Source organism: Grampus griseus (assembly GCF_964374135.1).
Source record: "Grampus griseus genome assembly, chromosome: 4".
NCBI classification, from domain to species: Eukaryota; Metazoa; Chordata; class Mammalia; order Artiodactyla; family Delphinidae; genus Grampus; species Grampus griseus.
The window spans coordinates 140776045-140796228 of record NC_138997.1 but is presented as its reverse complement, the minus strand read 5'-3'; the positions used below and the strand labels follow the sequence as shown (position 1 = coordinate 140796228).

General features: G+C 46.0%; 1 protein-coding gene across 2 annotated transcripts in view; it reads left to right on the top strand.

Annotated features, from left to right (window-relative positions):
• Positions 1–20184, top strand: part of AFAP1 (actin filament associated protein 1) — a 149217-nt gene that overhangs the window by 47319 nt on the left and 81714 nt on the right. Inside the window, exons 2-3 of one of the 2 annotated variants that reach the window (XM_082653935.1) lie at positions 8862–8990; positions 12130–12227. In XM_082653935.1, the coding sequence (XP_082510061.1) occupies positions 8864–8990; positions 12130–12227 (225 nt within the window). In that variant the 5' untranslated portion in view covers positions 8862–8863. Of the gene's footprint in view, positions 1–8861; positions 8991–11456; positions 11538–12129; positions 12228–20184 lie in introns of those variants that run through there. The other variant, XM_082653936.1, reaches the window with a different exon arrangement.

Sequence of the window (20184 nt, the reverse complement as noted above, 5' to 3'; positions counted from 1 at the left end):
ATGTCCCTGAACTCAGGGGCTTTTATTCACAGTGGCTTCTGGATTCTCCGCTGCAGTCTTGCTGACACAGGACTGTTATTATCCCCAAGTTACAGACAAGGGCCCCAGGAGTCAAAGAAGCTTAGTGGTTTGTGCTCCAAGTCATCTGGTCACTCCAACAGCGGTCGTCTAGAGTTTGAAGGAATTTTAGATGTAGTCTAGCCGAGGGAAACTTTCCAGCCAGACGGCATCTACAGCTGTGCGGCTTTTCGGAGATTTCTCAGATCAGCTTTTAGGCAGCCCACTTGGATTATCTGCGGAGGCTGTGGAAATATTTGGAAGAGTCTGCATGAAGGGTCTTAGCTGCAACCCTGTAAGGGAAAATACGCAAGTGCTTTGCCTGAGTGTTGGCCCCTTGGCCCAGTGCCACGCCAGTCCTGCCCCTAAGCCTCTTCCAAGTGCTCTCCTGCCGTGTCTCTGCAACCTTAGCAGAACAGGGCCCTGACCAGGTGCTGGTCAAACTGAGACCGTGAACTCGTCAGAACCATTCTTTTAACCGCTTTTGATGTGCACGCTCTAAGAACATCCCGGAGACGCAGTTACTAACTGTGAGAGGACGATGCATGGCATTTTCCTCTGCAACTTTCTCCTCAGAACAAACCTCAGGAACTTTGTCTATTATGGAGATCCAGAAACAAGCAAGTGAATTCATTCACCAAACGCATACTGAGTGTTTGTTGTGTTCGAGCTTCCGTGTCAGGCAGTGTGCTCCGCGTTCTAGGTACAGAGAGAAGTCAAACGTGGTCCCCGACTTCAGCCTGCCTCGTGACGGGTGGAGGGAGGGACAGATTAACCCGTCGTTACAGCATGAGGTGAGAACGGCGATGCAGGTGGCCTAGAGTCTCCAGGGGTAACTAGGTAAGAGGTCGCTGGTAGAAGACGTGCGTGGGGTGTACTGGGGACGAGACGGGGGCCAGACAGGGACGCACAGGGTTAAGGCGCAGCGCAGAGAGCAGCAGTGCGAGCCGAAGTCCAGGGCACAAGCAAGCCTGGGGTATGTGGGAAACTGAGTCGTTCAGAAGAGCTGCGGGTGGGAGGTGGAAAGCGGCGTCTGGAAAACAAGCAAGGGCGAGTTAAGATTCCGCTCCAAGGTCAGGAGAAGCCATTGCAAAGAAGAATGAGTGTAGGAGTCAGGGCAGGTTTCTGAGGCGCCTGCAGCGTAGCCCAGCGGTCCTCAGTGAGAGGGATGAGATGGGATTTTATGAAACCAGTTCTCCAGGGTCCTGACCCTGGACCCAGCCTCTGGAGACAGTCAGCATAAGGGGCAGGTGCATGGCAGGCCAGGGATTTTCCATTGGCCCCAGGACTTTATGGGATGTACTGTCTGTGTGAGTTCTGTGCAGGGCGGGTGGAGGAGATGCAGTCCGTAATTCAGTCCTTATTCTAGGCGCTCAGACTTCTATTTTCTTATAGTCTCATCAGTCAGTCTTGTCTTTTATGTCTGATTTTGAGTCAGAGTTAGAAAATCTTTTCCCATACCAAGGTTACAAAGGAGTTCACCTACTCTTTTTTCTAGGACTGGAATGGTTTCATTTACATTCTCAGGTATCTTTGGTGTTTCTTTCTGGTGTAAGATGTACTTAATTTTATCTTTTTTTTCCCCCCCAAATGGCTACCAGTTGTCCTGACCCCAGTCATCAAGAGGTCCATCTTTTCCCCACTGATTTGAGATACTAGCTTTATCATAGGCTATATTTCTATACGTATTTGGGTCTATATCTGGACTTTCTTTTCTATACTATTGATCCTACTGGGAATTTATGTATTGCTGTAACACCATTTAATGATAGAACCTTTATATTATGTTTTAACAGAGGATATGGCTGGACCCTCTTCATTGTTCTCAGGCATCCCTTATTTTTCCCTATGAACCTTTTAGAATCAATTCGTCTAGTTCGAGACACAAAACAAAACAAAACAAAATTTGTTATATATTTATTGGACTTGCATTAGATTTAGCTGTTACCTCGGAAAGAGTTGCCATCTGTCGGATGTTAAGTTGTTCTGTTCAAAGGCAAGGGGTACTTTCCGTTTGTTCAAGTTTCCTTCTTTGTCTTTCAGGAGTGTTTTAAAATTTTTCTGCTGTAAGTTTTACATGTTTCTTGCTAAATTATTTTAAGTATTTCACTTTTTTAGTTGCTTTTTTAAATGGAATTTTCTATTCCATTTATACCTTCTGTTTATTGTTTGGTATAAACATCACGTGCAAAAGCAATAGTTTTTATGTATCCGACTTTATTAACATTTTTTTGGCAGTAGTTTTATCATTGATTCTCTTGGGTTTTCTAGGTATACTTTCACATCAGCTGCACATAGAGATAACTTTATTCTTTTCTATTCTGAAGTTTCTAATTGCATTGGCTAATACTTCCAGTGCAGTGTTAGAAGTGGTGGGGGAAATGGGCTTCCCTGACTTGTTTGCGACCTTACTGGGAATGCCCGCAGTGTTTCCTCATTAAGTAAGATGCAGTTTTTGTTTTATGTTAATGTCTTAGTCTGTTTGGGCTGCTGTAACAAAATACCACAGACAGGGTGGCTTATAGACAGCAGAAGTGCATTTCTCACGGTTCTGGAGGCTGGATGTCCAAGGTCAGGGTGCCAGCGTGGTCCAAGTTCTGTTGAAGGCCCTCTTCTGCAGTCGTTGCAGACGACTGTCTTTTCGTTGTGTCCTCACATGGTAGAAGGGGTGAGAGCGCTTTCTTGGGCCTCTTTTGTAAGGACACTGATCTTGGTCTTGGGGGCTGCACCCTCATGACCTGGTCCCCTCCCAGAGGCCCCCCTCCTGACGCCGTCACACTGGGGGTTGGGATTCAACAGAATGGCAGAGGGGATGCAAGCACTCAGCCTATAACAGTTAGTGCATGTATTTCATCAAACTAAAGAAGTACATATCAGTTCCCATTGTGTTGACTTAAAAAAATCAGGGATGGATATTGAATTTTCTTGAAGGCTTTTTCATCATTTGTGGATGATGAGAATCATATGATCTTCCTGTTAGATCTATTAATATGGTGAATGTATATTAGTAGATCTTGTAATGTGGAGTCATCCTTGCATTCCTGGAATGAATTTCATTTGGTCATGTGTGCCATTAAGGTAGTGTTGGTTTCTGTTTGCTAATATTTTATTTAGGAGTTTTGCACTTGATATAAGTAAGATTGGTCTTTGGTTTTCTTTTTTGTGCTATCTCTACTAGGTTTAGGCATCATTTTTTTTTTTTAATTTATTTTTGGCTGCTTTGGGTCTTCGTTGCTGCACAGGCTCTCTCTGGTTGTGGCGAGCGGGGGCTACTCTTCATTGCGGTGTGCGGGCTTCTCAGTGCAGTGGCTTCTCTTGTTGCGGAGCACGGGCTCTAGGTGCGCGGGCTTCAGTAGTTGCGACACGCAGGCTCAGTAGTTGTGGCGCACGGGCGTAGTTGCTCCGCGGCATGTGGGATCTTCCCGGACCAGGGCTCAAACCCGTGTCCCCCGCATTGGCAGGCGGATTCTTAACAACTGCGCCACCAGGGCAGCCCCTAGGCATCATTTTTATACCTACTCCTAAAAAAGAAAGAATTAGAAAATTGTTTATCTGTTTCCATCTTCTGGAACAATTTATGTATTGATAGTAGTCTTGATGTTTAAGGTTTGGTACAATTCCCCTGTAAAACCATCTGGGTCTGGTACTTTTTTTGTGAGGACAATTCTTTGATAACTTTCTTTGCTTTCTCTGTGTAAGCTTTCTGTAATTTGGTAAATAGAGTTTGGTAAATTATATTCTTTTCTACGAAATTGTCTGTTTCACCTAGTTTCAAATGTATTTGTATAGAGTTGTACAGAATAGTCTTTCATGACTTTTCTTAAGGCGGAGGTAGATATTTAAGGACCTGCTAGTTTTAGAAGACAGAAGTCATGGGTCATGTCCACTTGCTGTGTTTGTGGATCCCAAGGCTTAAAGTAAAGTTCTAATAAGATGAGCATATGCTATAATAATGGTAATAGCTACCATTTGTGAAATGCTTGCCTCTGTATGGATATCAGCTCATTTTAGCCTCATTACAATCCTGAGATACCTAATAATCATCTCATTTTAAGGATGACATAATTTGGGGGAGTTACCCACTCTTCCAAAATAGAAATAGACTCACAGACAGAGAAAACAAACTTATGGTTACCAAAGGGGAAAGGGAGGGGGGAGGGGTAAATTAGTAGTTTGGGGATTAAAATGTATACACTACTATATATAAAATAGATAACCAACAAGGACATACTGTATAGCACAGGGAACTATATATAATCTACATTTCCATAAAAAGTTTTAAAAAATGGCCGTAGCCACTCACCAGGCCAGCGTTATCTCAACGTAATCCATGGAGTGATTCTCATGAAATAGTCAAAGCAGGGCCTTTGGAGTCAGAACTGCGTTCAGGTTCGTTCTGTTACGTTCCAGCCGTGTGGCTGTGAGCAAGCATATTATTACCTGGAGAGGCTCAGCCACTTATTTGCTTAGCAACCTTAGGCAACCTCTCCGAGCCTCAGTTTCTTCGCCTGTAAAATGGGGATAAGACCAGCTTCTACCTCCTGGGGTTGTTGGGAACACACATGAACTCATACGTGTAAAGGGACTAGAAGTGTCCCATGCCTGTGATTGCCGTGTAAACATTTGCTTAAAGACAAGCAAACAAACGGGCCGTGGCTTCTAATTCCTCCGTGTAGGGGGCCGATCACGTCTTTGCAGCATTATTGTGAGAATTAAATAAAGTGTCATGTGTAGATGCCTAGGACAATGCCTTTGACACAGCAGATTCTCAGAAAATATTAATTCTCTTACTTTATTAATTTGCTCATCAAAAATCCTTGCATGCTTTCTAGTGGCTTGTCCTGCTAGGCTGCTGTAAGGTACTCGGAGACAAGCAAAGCATAAAGCCTACTCTTAACCAGCTGACTAGCTATATTGAGAAAAGAAAAAAAAATAACACCTTAAGGTCGCTCAGTACCCGGTTATCAGTACAGCTGGTAAGAGACAAAAGAATTCAGTAACTTGGGAGGATTTTTTTGGGGAGGAGCTTGTGGAGGATGTTGAATTAGAGAAGGCTAGGAGAGAGGGGATGTAAGTTTAGGTGTTTGAAGGGCCTGTTGAGGGTAAGATGTGGTTTGTTTAGTCCATGCAGGTCCTGGAAAGGAGGAACTTTTTTAACAACTGCACCTCTCTGATTTGGGGATGTTTTGCTTTCTGAGGTGCAAAGAGCTTTGTTTGACAATCTTTTGGGTGCAGTTTCAGGTGAAAAGAAAACCACACAGTAGCTTAATAAACGATGAAGTGAAAAATCATTAGAAGGATGCAGATACCTCAGGGAATTCAGTGCAGTCCAGGTTCACAGGTACCTGAGAAAAGTCCAGGAAGGTCTCAGGAATCCATCCAGTGCCCTGTCTGTGCGGCGCTTCCTCTCTCTTGCCTCTGAGTATCTGTGTGTGCTCCTGAGGGTGTTAACTTCGTTCTTTCTTCCTCTATTAATGACTTTCCCCTGCTGGCACATACATGCCGAAACGTGGCAGCTCCGTAGCTCCTGAGTTTACTCGTCTTCAGTTCAAGAGATCGCAACTGACTAAGAGTTCCTGTCCCAGGCAGTATATACAGGAAGGAGACTCTGATGGACCAGTTTGGGTTAAGGTGGTCCACTTATGACGTGGGAGCAGGAGGTGGCCTGCAGGGCCCGGTGGTGTAGCTGTCGCTGCCGAGGGTCCAGCTTGTAGCTGAGGGCGCTGCCCTCTGAGGAGCGTGGGCCGGCGGGAAGCTGACTGTGGTTATGATAAACTCGCAGCCCAGAGGGGTCTGCGTGAAATCCCCGATGGGAGCTCTGTAAGGGAAGCTCAGGTTGAAGACGAGATAGGACAGATGCATGCAGTCTTTGGTCCTCTTCAGATATTTTGATGCTGCTAGGTGAAACCCAGGTGAAATCCTGCAGGATAAATATGATTTGGCTCCATGCAGGAGAAGCATTTTTGATGAGTATATGAATGGGGATGGAGAATGGGTTCTGGAAGTTTAACATAGACCCATAAGCATTTTTAACGTTTTTGCTTATAGCTTTCAGCAGCCCTTCATTTTTGGACAAGGTTGATTTTGTTTTTATTGTGGTAAACTATACATAGCATAAAATTGACCATTTTAAACCTTTTTGAGTATACAATTCAGTGTCATTAAGTACATGCACATCACCACCATCCGTCACCAGAACTTTTATCGTCCCCAACTGCAACTCTGTCCCTGGCAAACGCTCACTCCCCATTCCCCGCCCTGCCCCAGCACCTGGCACCTGCCGTTCTACTTCCTCTATGAGTTTGGTGACTCTAGGGACCTCACAGAAGTGGAAGCACACAGGATTTGTCCTTCTGTGTCGGGCTTATTTCACTCAGCAGAATGCCCTCAAGGTTCATCCATGGTGTGGCACGTGTCAGGATTTTCTTCCTTTTTGAGACTGAATAATATATCACTGTATGGATGGACCACATTTTATTTATCCATTCACCATCAGTGGACATTTGGGTTGTTTCCACATTGTGTTATTACGAATAACACTAGCAGCCCATCATTTTTAACGTATAGATGAGATCGTTTTCCACTTAGAATCATCGGGAAATTGTTCTCCTAATGAAAAAGACCTTAAAGGCTAACTTAATCCAGCCCCTTCATTTCATAGAAGGGAAATTAGGAGATTGCCCAATTAGGAAAAGTGCACAGCCTCGAACACATCTCGCCTACTCTGAACTCATTTGCAATTTCTCTCCCCACTTGTCTAAAATTATGAGAGCTCTGGTAGCTATAAAAGGGTGGCCTCAGTTAAGATCTTGTATTCTGGAGTGTGTTGTAGACGTGTGGAATTGTAAATTTGGGAAGAATTCCATAGACCAATGGTTCTTGAACTTTTTTGCTTAGGACTTTTTGGCCTCAAAATATATATTGAGGACCCCAAGAGCTTTTATTTATATGGTTATATCTGTAGATGGTTATCATATTAGAATTTAAACCTGACAGATTTTTAAGATATTTATTAATATATTTATGAGAAGTAACTGCATTACGAGATAATTTGTGAAAGAGTGGCATTGTTTATATTTCTACCGGTATCTTCAGTATCCGGCTTAACAGAAGAAGCTGGCTTCTCACATCTGTTTCTGCATTCTGATTGTGATGGACCGCTGTTTTGGTGGAAGTACATAAAGACGATCTGGCCTCACAAAGCTATGTACTTGGAAAAGAGAAGAGTATTTTAGTGCCTTTTCAGAAAATGGTGAATATTCTTTGATACTACACCGAAACTCAACACGTGGTAGTTTCTTAAGGTTAGTTGCAACGTGGAATCTGGCGCTGTATCAAAGAACACTTCATTTTCTGTTACATGAAGATATTTCAGCTTATTTTACACATTAGATGGACCTTTACCCAGGTGGGCTTCTATGACATCATGGTTTCCTGAGTTGTGTAGAGCTTCCAACTGTCAACACACTGCTTTATGCACCAGGAGATCAGGTACCTCAGTGTCATTCCTGATCTCATTGGAAAAGTCTCTGTTGAGAAGCTGTCATGTTCCTAGTGGTGGATACACGTGTTCAAAATTCTCTTTTCCCGCGGAAGCTTAAATTGTGTCATTGGCAACAAATGCTGTCATTGTTTACCTGGACGTGATAAGCTTACTTTGTTCATTTTTGAGAAAATGTCGCTCACATACTCAACTCTGAATAATCGCGGTTTGTCTATCATTTCTTCTTTGGTGCTGCATGAAAACAGTGGCTTAGTGTAACTCACAGCTCAGAAGGTTGTACACGTGCTTCTTCTCTAGACGACCGTGGTACTTGAGTCCGCAAGAGAAGTGTTTCATGCGTACTTCCCACCTCACCACACAGCACCTGACAGAGGTGTATCCTCCAGGGTTGAGATCTAATGAAAGCAGTGATTTTTACTGCTTCATCAAAGACACTCTTAAGTGAAAGTAGCATTTTAAAACTTTTATTTATTTACTTATTTTTACTGCTAGTGTGTAAGTGAAGGGTACAGTATAGTATAGTTTGGTGTCACTGCTTTGACTTGCGCTAAGATGCCAGAAGTTTAACCACCCCTTCATTTGCACCATTAGCGCAGGAAAAAGTGAATAATGTCATATATTATGAAAATAGTTTGACCTCGCGGACACCCTGAAAGGGCGTTGGCATCACTCAGAGGTTCACATCTCGGGGTAAAAATTGCTGACACCAGCCCCATGGTGCAGTCTTACGGGTGTCAGAGGGGAAGTCTGCTGTAATCCCAGAAAGAAAAGACATGATGGAAGTCAGGATCTGAACTTACATCGAGGTCCTCCCCGGCACCCAGCATCATGTGGTAACTGTAAGGCGCTCACAATCTTCCTGGGGAGGGAGCCCGCCCTGCAGAAGCACAGAGTTGGGTGTTGGGTTCCCACGTCCTGTAGTAGTTATCTGAAGACTCTTTGGCATTTTAAACTCCCGTCTCCTTCCTGACACTGAAATTTAATATCATGCAGTTGACAGCAGATGATGCTGTCAGGCTCTTGGGTCGTGACTCCATCTGTTGGCAGTGTGGCTCTGGGGCTTCTCCCAGCCGAACACCTCTGCCTCAGAGCAGAAGTGATGGAGGAGCACATTTGTCTAGAAGATGATGCGTGAATCTTTTCGACGCCCCGGTTTCAGCTAACTTGTGTTTCCTGTTGGAACACAATATTCAGCCATCAAGCTAAAAACGAAATACTTTGAGTAAAATTTAGCACTCCTGTTTTGACATCTGCAAATTGGTGGGTCTCATGGAACCTTCCCTTTCTCCTTTGTTTTCAGCAATGGAAGAGTTAATCGTTGAACTTCGTCTCTTTCTTGAACTCCTGGACCATGAATATCTAACCTCAACTGTCAGGGAGAAAAAGGCAGTTATCACAGACATCCTGCTGAGGATACAGTCATCCAAAGGTACGTCTCGTTCAGACCTCAAGTCTTTCTTCTTCCAGTCTCTTTTTGCCTCGAAGCCATCTTTAATTCTCATCTTTCCAGAACACATTCATGAATGAATGAATGTGTTCATTCATCAAGTTGTCATCGAAGGCCTTACTACGCGCCAGGTACTGTGCTAGTCTCTGCGCTCAGAAAGATAAAGACCTTAAGGGGTCAGGCTTAAAGTAGGTGTGTTGGGCGGGTCCCTAAGAGCGCCCCAACACTGGGGGATTTGCTAGCAGGACTCAGCATGGAGTTGTACTTTCTCGTGCCCGGGATTCATCACACGGATAGTAAGGATTCAAGAAAAGATCATAAGGGGAAGAGACTCAGGCCAAGCCTGGAGGGGCCCATGTGCAGGCTACTCATGTTCCTTCTCCCACGAGGGTCACACAGATCACAGTCTTCCCTCAGCAACAGAAATGCAGCAGCCTGTGTGCAAGGTTTCTGTTCAGGGAAGCTCACTGGAGACTCAGTGCCCAAGGACTTTACTGGGGGCGGGTCACATAGGCACCCTCCGCCTGGCACGTACCAAAATCCCAGACACCCAGGAAAGCAGGTGTATTAGTCAGGGTTCCCCAGAGAAAGAGAACCGATAGGATAGAGGGATAGAGATAGAGATAAAGAGGAGGTTTGTTGTGGGGATTGGCTTCTGTGATTACAGAGGCTCAGAAGTCCCACAGTCTGCCCTCTGCAAACTCGAGACTGAGGAGAGCCAGTTCTGTAGTTCAGTTCGAGTCCAAAGGCCTGAGCGTCAGGGAGACTGATGGTTCAAGTGCTGGCCAGAGAACTAAGAACGCCAGCGTCCGAGGGCAGGAGAAGATGGGCGACTTGGCTCAAGCAGAGAGAGTGCACCCGCCCTTCCTCGGCCTGTTTGTTCTGTTCAGGTCCTCAACAGGTTGGATGATGTCCACCCACCCTGGGGAGGACCATCCCCTTTTGAGTTCTGCAACGCAAATGCTAATCTCTTCCAGAAACATTCTCACAGATACGCCCAGAAATAACGTTCTACCAGCTCTCTGAGCATCCCTGAGCCTGGTCAGGTTGGCACACAGAATTCGCCATCACAGCAGGTGTCTGGCGTGAGATCATGTTGTTTGCCCAAACAGTCTAGGCAGAGTAGACCAACCTTATCGATTAGGGAATGGTGGGAACACTTCTGAAAGCCACATTCCCAGATGCCAGCCCTGGTAAAGACAGCAGCCTCAGGCCTGCTGTGTTAACTCTTTTGTGCACAATGGGTAAGACAGAATAGCAGGGAGAGGGCATCAGTGTTAAGAGAGCACCCAAGAGGAGTGTCCAAACCAGTTTAGTGAGAGAGAGAGTGGGGAGGGGGGCAGCGGGGGGCAGTTCTTGGAGGGTGTGGTGTTAGAATCCTGACGGCTGGGTAGGAGATACCTGGATGAGATGAGGTTTATTGTAAACAGCTTCACTGAGATATAATCCACATACCATGCACTTCACCCATCTGAATGTACAATTCGTTGATTTTTAGCCTACGAAGCCATGATTTGACACAGTTAGATTTGCGCTCCAGAAAGCTCACCTTGTCAGTCTGGGCAGTGGGTTCAAAGATCTGGCTGCAGATTGAATGAGAGCTATGTGAGGCCCCGGGTGGATGGTGGGACCAATCTCTGAGGGTAGGAGTGCAGGATGAGGACCATGTCTGAGGGGCAGTAGGATAGATAGAGACAGTGACAGAGATAGAGATGAAGATAAAGACGGAGATGAAAGTTCGCTTTGAAATGATGTTGCCGCTTCCCTGCCTGGGCCCTTTCAGTATCTTCCGTTGCCCGTGGCTGAACCCCAGGCCCCTATGACGCGTGGTCACGCCTGTCTGCTGTACAGTCAAAGGGGCTTTGCTTTCTGTCTCTGCCTGTTACCCAGTCTGTGACCTCGAGCAGGTTACTTAATCCCTTCAGCCTCCTCACCTGTAAGAAGGGCGGACAGTAGCACCCACCGCGGAGGGATGCTGTACGGATCGACGAGATCATATAAAACATTTCCAAGCAGGGCCTGACGCACGGCAGACGCTCAGCAGCTATTGGCTGCTATTTCCTCCTGTTGAGTTTACTGGTACAAGGAGCATTTCTTGCGACCTCCTCTCCTCTGCGTACACCTGTTTCCCAGCCAGGAGTTTGGGAACACTGCAGTTTGGGCCTCCTGCCTCCGGCGTTGCCGTTTGCTTTCTCGTGATTTCCCTTCCGCTCTTGCTCTGCCCAATGAGTTTCGACCCCTTTTCTCTCCAGGCTTTGTTCTGGATGTTATTGTCCAATTCATTGATTTGTCTCTTCGGCTCTTTAATTTGCTTAAAACTCAGCCACTGATTGTTTGATGGTAGAGTTTCCATTTGTTCTTTTTCTTTCTTTCTTCTCTTTTTTTTATTGTTTCCAGGCTTCTGCCAAAATTCCAGTCTTGCTGTCGCTTCCGCAGGTCAGGGTCTTTGTCTTTTCCCAGCCTGCAGCGTCGTGCTTGACCCATCATAGGTGGTCATTGTTGAGCAGTTATTTTTCTAGGTCTAGAACGGTGAGTCCTTGGCATGTAAATAACACTGTGCCCAGATTAAAGTAGCTTCCTCCTCTTTCCTGCCTTCACTGGTACAGTGCTCGCCACGCACGGTTTCTGAGAGCCTGTTGTGAATATGATGCCCTGAGGGTATGAGCTTATTATCAGCCGTGTCAACGATAAGCGTGTCTGTTACAGCATCGGACCTCAGGAGGGTCCTTGATGCAGATTTACTGGTTCCCAGGAAAGCGTCTGCCCCCTTAGCACGTGGGTAAGCGTCTATACTAACCTGAGTGGACGTTCAGGAGAGGCAGCTCGCCTTTGAGAGGCTGCCTGGCACTGGAAAGGATGTCGACTTTGGTGCCTTCTCCGTCATTTCTGCCTGTCCGTGTTCCAATTAAGTACTTCAGCCTTTCGTGCCAGCACAGATCCTTCCCCTGTAGAATGGAGAAGAAGAACACTCACCTCGCAGGATTGTTGTAAAGGACTAGAGAAAATAAAGACGTATCTGCGATGTATTCAGTGTGGGGCCAAGGAGGGGATAGCCGCCAGCAGTTGCCACCTTTCTCTTCCTTCTTCTCCTCATCCAGTTCTGTGGTTTTGGTTGGTACAGGTTTTGAAGTGAAAGATCATGCTGCGAAGCCAGAGACCCCCAACAGCCTGCCGGCCCCTCCCCAGATGCCTCTGCCAGAGATCCCGCAGCCGTGGCTGGTGAGTTCAAGTCCCACCATCACAAGAATCACCAGATGTCTGTGTTACTTTTGGTTCCAGGGGCAGGTGATAAAAGCCCAATTCTGGAAGAAAGGCCACGTGTTGCCCAAGGCACTCCTTTGAGTGTGTGTTTTGGATGCTAGTAATGGCTAAGTGGGAGGCTGCAAATGTACCTTCTCTTGGGAGGCTGATGGCTCTCTGAAAATCGCTGGAGCTACAGGTCCATGGAAATCTGGTGTTAACTTGGATTTTAAAAAACTCAGATGATTTAGCAGGCAAAACAATGACAGCAGAGCCTAGGGACTTGCCCCTCCTTCTGGGTTAACTCTGAATTTGAATACCTTAGCCTGAAACTTTAACGCTCATGCTTCTTCTGGGATTAAATATTCTTTTCTTCCCCCCAAGAAGAAAAATATGTACATGGTCCAGGAATGTGTGTTTTATTTGCTTTTCTGCATTCACAATTGGTTTTGGAGTTCTTTTACTATTTTTGCAATCTGGGGATACTCACCTATGCCATTCTTCATGGACCATTCGGCTTTTTCTGCCTTTTGCTATTTTCTAATTTGCTTGCTCAGGGAAATTAGGCTTTTATTCAAAATCAGAGCAAAATCAGTTACTTAGCAACTCTCTTCTTAACATTTGCTTTCTCTATGAATCATCTGATTTTCTCTCTACCAGGAAAGGAACTGCAGGAAAGCAGGGCCCCATCTCATTTGTTTCTGTTCTGCCTGGGCCCCAGCACATGGCTGATGTCCAGCGAGGACTCAGTAATTATCATTGTAAAGGAGATAGAAGGAAATCAGTGCTTACTGGGCCCCTGCCACCTGTCACAGATCACGTTTGCTCTTTTTTTCACTTATAATTTCATTTAATCCTTACAACCTGACCTCAGGGAACCCCTAAAATCCCCCTAAACATGTGAATAGTGTGTATCTCCATTTTCCAGAAAAGGAAGTGTGGGTCCAGTGAAGATGCTCAAGGGCAGTAGGAAAGGCAAAAAGACGGTTTTTTGTAACGTATTCTTTGGATCTCAAATCCAGCCTTTTCTCAGCAATACTATTTGGGGAGGTATGGCAGCAACGCCGATGCCAGCGTGACTCACCGACGGGAGAAGGTTTTCTTAGGAACCTAAGCCTGTTCCCGAGCTGGGCTCTGGGGAGGCCGCGGGGTCCAGGGTGTGGATGGGAGCACGGTTCCTGCGTCCAGGCACCAGCTCTGACACTTCCTGTGTGAGTTCAGACTGCGGCTTTCACGTCTCTGTGCCTGAGACGCCGCATTCTGAAACGAGTGTGGTAATAGTGCCCACTTAGTGCGATTCTTGTGGCGATGAAAAGAGTTGATGGACCTCCAGTGCTTGGAATAGATGCCTCGCGTCTGTTAAGCCCCGTGTGAGAGCCGGCTCTTGCTTTGTGGGGCTGTGCTTCTCAGACTTCCGGGGAGCGTGTTAAAAATGGACATTCTGATATGCTGGTAACGTGAATTATATTTTAGATATATTGAGTTAAAGAAGATGTATTAATAAGACCCATTTCATCCGTTTCTATGGCTACTAGAAAAATTTAAATTACATATGTAGCTTGCTTTATTTTTCTTTTGTTTTATACATTTAATCTTTCCACTGTGGAAAGCATATTGAATATATGATTTTTATATGCTGTTTTTATTTTTTTAACATTATGTATTTTTCCTTTATAAACTTATTTTTAATAATTGTTTTCCTTTTTTAAGAAATTCTTCCTGTTTCTTGTAGAAACTGTGACTCAATTATAGCTCTTTTTCATTGTCTCATTTGATGTTTTTAGATTTAATACAGAATCATAGTATTAATCCTGTTTACTGATACATTGTTTGTCTACAAGATAAAGACGAGATGTGAGGAATCGGTGGTTCGTGACGCTCCTGGTCTCTGTGCTCTGGTTTACTTGTATTTTTCTTTCTGAACTGACTTCACGATCTGTCTCAATACGCTGCGTCCCGTACTTCATCAGCACGGTGCAGGTTGGGAAAGGTGTTTCAAGACTGAAGGTGAAATGCAGACCTCTCGAAGCAGCCGGAACAGTAGCGGTGGTTATAGGAATGTCGTGGACTGTTCTTTAGTGGCGCATGAAGTGCTACCCAGCCGGCCTGGACTAAAATGCTTGTCTTTGATGCGCCAGGCCGGGGGGAGTGAATCTCAGTTTCAGTGCCAGTTTCAAACAGAGTACTCATTGGATGGTCAGCATTTTGTACCATTTTTGACGGTTGAATAGTCAATCCCTTTCCATGGATTTTTCCTCGGATGCAGTTTATTCTTCATCCACTATTTTCTCTCCCTCTTCTCTCCTTGTCTCCTGCCCATCTTTGGCTGCAGCGTGGCAAACTGCTGTGGTTTTAAGGTGGACGAGAAGCCGTCCTACCAGTGGAGTCGGAACTGGTAGCTGGTTAATTAAAAATGTTGCTTCAAGTGAGGAATTCTAAAAGGGTATCATGTGCTTTAAACATTTCCGATTTAAACCAATCATTTTTGAGTAGGAGTGTGACCAGTGGGTAATTCCTCCCTACTGGTGCCCGACATGGGTGTCAAGAGAGTTTTCCAAACTCAGCCTCTAAGCCAATGCTGTTTCTTGATATAGAACTCCTAAGACCTTGATGTAGGGCCAAGAGCTGCGTCCTCTGAGTGTGGGGCTACGGGTTGTCTTTTCTGCATAATCCGTACCTGTGATACAGGACTAACAATTCCCAGTTTTTGTTTCCTTAAAGTGGAGTTAAATTCCGACACTTGCGAAACGATCTGGTCTTCAGAGTCCCTAGAATTTTACCAGGGCCGCCTTTCATAGCTGACGTGACCACTCCTAACTGAATAACTGGGTCTTTTCTTTTCTTGCAGCTTGTCTTGACTGAACCTTCCTAAGGCATCTCAGAGAATCGTCAGCTCTCCTCTTGCACTTGTTTTTCACTGATTTATTTATGTAGTAGCTAACCAAATAGAGTAAACTAAATAGTCATAAGCGTAAGGATGTAAAGAACAAAGCTGACTGTTGGTGGTGGTGCAGACTCAGCCGATGGCACTGTTTCGTAGGCACTCGGAGAAGAGCCCGTTGGCCACGAAGGGTTAGCATTTTGTGGATACCCGTCAGGGCGTTTTACAGACAGAATGAAGAACGTCTATCAGCACAGTGAGTCAGTGAAGTGGAGAGGGGTTAAGACAGCTCTGCTGTATTTTCCTGGTAGTTTATCAGGGAATTCGTCATTCAGCAAGTAAGCCTGTCTTTCAGTAAGTTGCCTTTGATGAGGGGGCTTTTGTCCAGTTGGTCACTCGCTGCTGGCACGGCTGGTAGTGGACAAGACGTGGGATTGGGTAGGAGGCTACGCCAGGCAGAGGGCGTACCACAAATTAAGGCACAGACCCGAGAAAGACCCCGACGGACTAGAGCATTACAGGCCCCTCTGCGCGGCTGAATAATAGGATTTGGATGAGTCGTCCGCGGATGAGGCCGGAACACGCCGCAGGGGTTAAACCTCGAGGGGCCCGTGGGCCTGCAGAGCAGTTTGGGATGGTCCTCAAGGCAACTATGAATGACCGAAGGATTTGTTTTTAGTGTAAGACTTAGGATGCTCCAACCGGCTATTATTTCTTACTCATTTGAACCACGATTGCATTTTTTACTCTTTCATGGCATGTATTGAAGGAATACTGCCTTTTATCACAGCTATGTGTGTTACAATCTCCGAGAAATGAGTCCGCTTCTATCTTTTTATCCCTTTTAGTGCCGAACAGTGCTCTATGCAGTTATTGTTAACTATCTCTTGACATCCTTTTTTTTTTCTGGACCCTCGAGAGGCTGGGCAGGAGGGTGGGGTCACACTGGCCGCTTTCCCGAGTACGCTCGGCACCCTTCACCCCCCATTTCGGGCCTGGCGCACCCCTGGCTGAGGGCCCTCACCCGGCTCTCTGCGGCGCTCTCAGGCATCAGTGCTCCCCTCTTGCTGGCTGACACCCAGGTGGGCCCCCCACACAGGTGTGGCAGAGACTGGACAGGTCTCTGTGCCCCGGTTGGCTGGTGAATTACACTCAGGTGGTAGCAGTAAAAGAAAACAAAGGGGTCCAGTGGAGCTCTAAAATGTTTCCATTTTGCATAACTGAAACTTTATACCCACTGATCAGCAGTGCCTCATTTTGACATTCTCTTAATTAAACTAAACTTTAACCTTTTGAAGATGATGCCTGTTTCTCTCCTCCTTTGTGTTCCTCATATGACAAAGCAGAAGATGCCGACGGCCGCTCAAGGTCAGGAGCCACATCAAAAAGTCCGTCTTGTAACGTTGATGACGCTTCTGTACGGGAAGGGAGTAGTGCGTGTTTCTGTTTTGCTCTTGGAGTCCATGCGGCTGCAGCCCAGGGTCCTGGGCGAACCGGCGACCCCTTCAGTGTGGCCGGTGGAGCTCGGGCCGGGCGGCGGGAGTGTGGGTGTGCGCTCCGTGGAATTCAGAACTTCCCTTGACCTTTGAGAGCGAGGTGCAGTGTGCAGCGTGTTTACAGACCCATCCGCCTCCCTTGCTTTCCAGGGGAGATTGGAGCGGGCCAAAATATGCATATGCATAATGAAAACATTTCCGGGAAGGGCTGTGCTTCTCCACAGATTTTGGGTTTTGTTTCACACCGAGAGCTGTGCAGCTATCAAAGGGACGGTACTGAGTTAGCATGCAGCCCGTGCTGAGGGAGCATTTGCGAAGGCGGCCGGTTCATCCGGAAATGGGTCCCATCTGTGTTGACATTGGCCGCCAGGCCCCACCGCCCAGCCCACCAGCCGGCTCTGATCCAGACAGTCGGGAATTGTGCTTCCTGCCCTCCCCTCCTCCGCTTAGGGGAACAGTGGGTCTACGGGACAGGGAGACGTCAGACCTTCCTGGCTGAGAGAAGAGAGCAGGGAGACCCCTTTGGGGGCTGTATATGCTCTGTATGATATCCCATCAAGGCATTTTCTAGAAATATCTTTATTTGATCATTTAAACGGCAGACAGTTTAGATGTGTTTAGATGGGGTAGAAGACGCAATTTAGTGTTTTGCTATTTTAAGGCTAGACCTTATGTAAATGTGATGCCTTATTATATCAGCAGATAGCAGCAAGGTCGTTTTTTTAAAAATATTTATTTATTTATTTAGGCTGCGCCAGGTCTTAGTTGCGGCATGCGAGATCTTTAGTTGCAGCATGCGGGATGTTTAGTTGCAGCATGTGGACTTCTTAGTTTCGGCATGTGGACTCTTAGTTGCAGCACACAGACTCCTTAGTTGCGGCATGCATGTGGGATCTAGTTCCCCGACTAAGGATCGAACCCAGACCCCTTGCACTGGGAGTGCAGAGTCTTACCCACTGCACCAGGGAAGTCCCAGGTCATTTTTTTATTGTGGTAAAATACACATAACACAGACTTTACCATTTTAACCACTTGTAAGTATCCAGTTTAGTGGTGTAAAGTACGTACGTTGTTGTGCAACCATTGCCACGACCCATCTCCACAACGTTTCATCTTTCCAAACTGAAACTCTGTCCGCAGTAAGCAATGCCTCGCACCCCGCTAGCCCCTGGTAGCCAGCATCCTACTTCCTGTCTCTAGGAAACAATGATGTTTTGGTCCCAGCCCTTACCGCCTGCCTGCTGATGGCATTTCATCCTTCCTAAAGTGCTTTCACAGCATCTTCATTATCTCTATTTGACAGATGGGATTATGAGATTCTTTGAGATTGACTGACAAAATCAGGTATTTTGTCAGTTGCAGAGTTTCGACTAAAGCCCGAGATTTAAAACAACAAAACCATCCCGGAGAAGTCAGATGTGATCCTTTTAGTGGCTGTGAACCATCCTGTTCCTTTTCTCCTTGTCTTTCGATCGCAGAGTTTAGTGTCACGTCTCACTCCCGTGGCGTCTTCATCTTGGATTTATTCCGTGTCCCATTGCCACTGCTGTTGCACTGTCCTGCCTTCCCTGTGGGAGCCCGCCTCCGGGTAGAGAAGGAAGGGAAGAACATGTGCCCCATGGGCTCTCATTCTTAGTCATGTATAAATAAAACTTGAGAAAATATGTGTGAATAATTTCCCAGTGTTTACTCAAGTGCTGTTGGAATGCAAATTAAATAGTGATCAGAATGGAAGGGGGTGTCATTTGGATAAAAACTTTTATTTTGCCAAGAAGAGTATCTGCTCAAAATTCTTGACGTTAGGATTGAAACCATGTTTTGCACTTGAGGCCATCAGCTTTTGTTATCTGTTGACAATCCCTCCCTCCCGTTCTCGGGAAGCTTAGGTGATGCTGTGGAGTGCTGCTACCGTATTCTCTCAGCCAAAAAGGGCTTTGCCGATACGTGGCAGAGCTAGAGCGTGAACCCTCCCTGTCTTCTGTCAGATCATATCGTTTTTAGCTGCTACTCTTAACAGATTTTAATCACTGTAACCAGAAAGATAGAATCTGGATGTATCACTGTATGTACAGAATTAAAGTCAGAAAGTGATTCCAAATTCTAGGCTGGTGTTTTTCTCTGCTACAATTAGGTCTCAAGTTCATTGGTGTGTCTGGTGCAAAGGACTGAGTGATTAATGGGGGCCGGAGGAGGGGAAGGTGGGGGGCAGCAGCAGAGAGGAGAGGGAGGAAGGGCAGAGTGGGCATGGAGGTAGAGCCGGTGTGGACGTGCCTTCCTCAGGAACGCACGGATCCCGCCGTGCTGCGGGAGCCGGGAGCATCGGGTTGGATCCAGTGGCCTTGGTGGGTTGCACGTTCCTTCCCTGCATCCTGTCTGGCTCGGCCGCCGCAGCAGTAAGTGCTCGTCTGTGCCCACCCGGCCGACTCCTGGCTTCTCCAGTAAGCAGCTCTGCAGCACGGGGGTGCTGGGCAGGGTCTTGCATCCCCCTCAGTTTCCTCGTTTGTAAAATCAGAATCAGAATACCAATCTCTCAGCGTTGTTTTCTCAACAAGAGAAAAAAATATATAAAGTGTTCCAGAACGATGCGTGACACACGGAAGGCAGACCGTAAACAGTCATTATTTTGTTGGAATAATAGCAATAACAATCATTGTATTTATGCCATATAATTATATCTTAATATTTATTATTATTAATGGAAAAAATTTTCTATGAGGCTTTTCCTTAAAGTAGCAAAGACAAATATTGTGTTGGCCAAAAAGTTTGTTTGGGTTACGTGAACGAACTTTTTTGGCCAACCCAATACTAATGGGCTTTTCTTTCCAAAAAGGTAGAAATTAAATTATGGCCAGTATTGTGAGCCAAGCAAGCCTGTCGATTATATTCCTATCCAGTTGTAAGTATTGGTCTTCTCTAATAAGACGCTGACACCTTAAAAGAGAAATTTACAATGCCTAAGGCAGATAAGATTTCCTGAAAAAAAAAGTCACATTCGTGTAAGCATTCATTCGTGGGAGAAATATTTCAGTGAATTTAAAGGTTATCTAGTAACCGGTACCATGCCGTTTCTACTTTCCTGTCTAGGGCGCAGCACAGATCAGTCGTTCCTTGAGGAAAACAGTTTCTCATCCTTCTTTGTCAGTATCTGAGAAGGCTGTGAGGGTTAGACTTGAGTCCCGTATTCTGTGAGCATGTGTCTTCTGAGAGCCAGTCCAGGAAGACTCTGGTGACCAGTGCCAGACGGTGCCGAGCTTTGTGCGTGGACTGGGTCTCTTCTAGCATTGAAGAGAAGCTGTCAGATCCAAAGTAGAGTGGCGTCACGTGGGTGTGTAGCCTTGCCGTCAGAAGGTACATTTGAGTACGTGCTCTGGCCAGAGATGACAGTGTCATCAATCAGGTAGCGAGGACCCAAAGTCAACTCTCACTACAGTTTAGAAATGTGTAAAGTTGGCTTTGTTGACTGATGACCTGCAACCTTATAGGGACACTACAGTTGGAATCTTAGAGCCGGGATGGACATCAGAGGTTATATGATCCCACGCCCTCATGTACAGGGAGG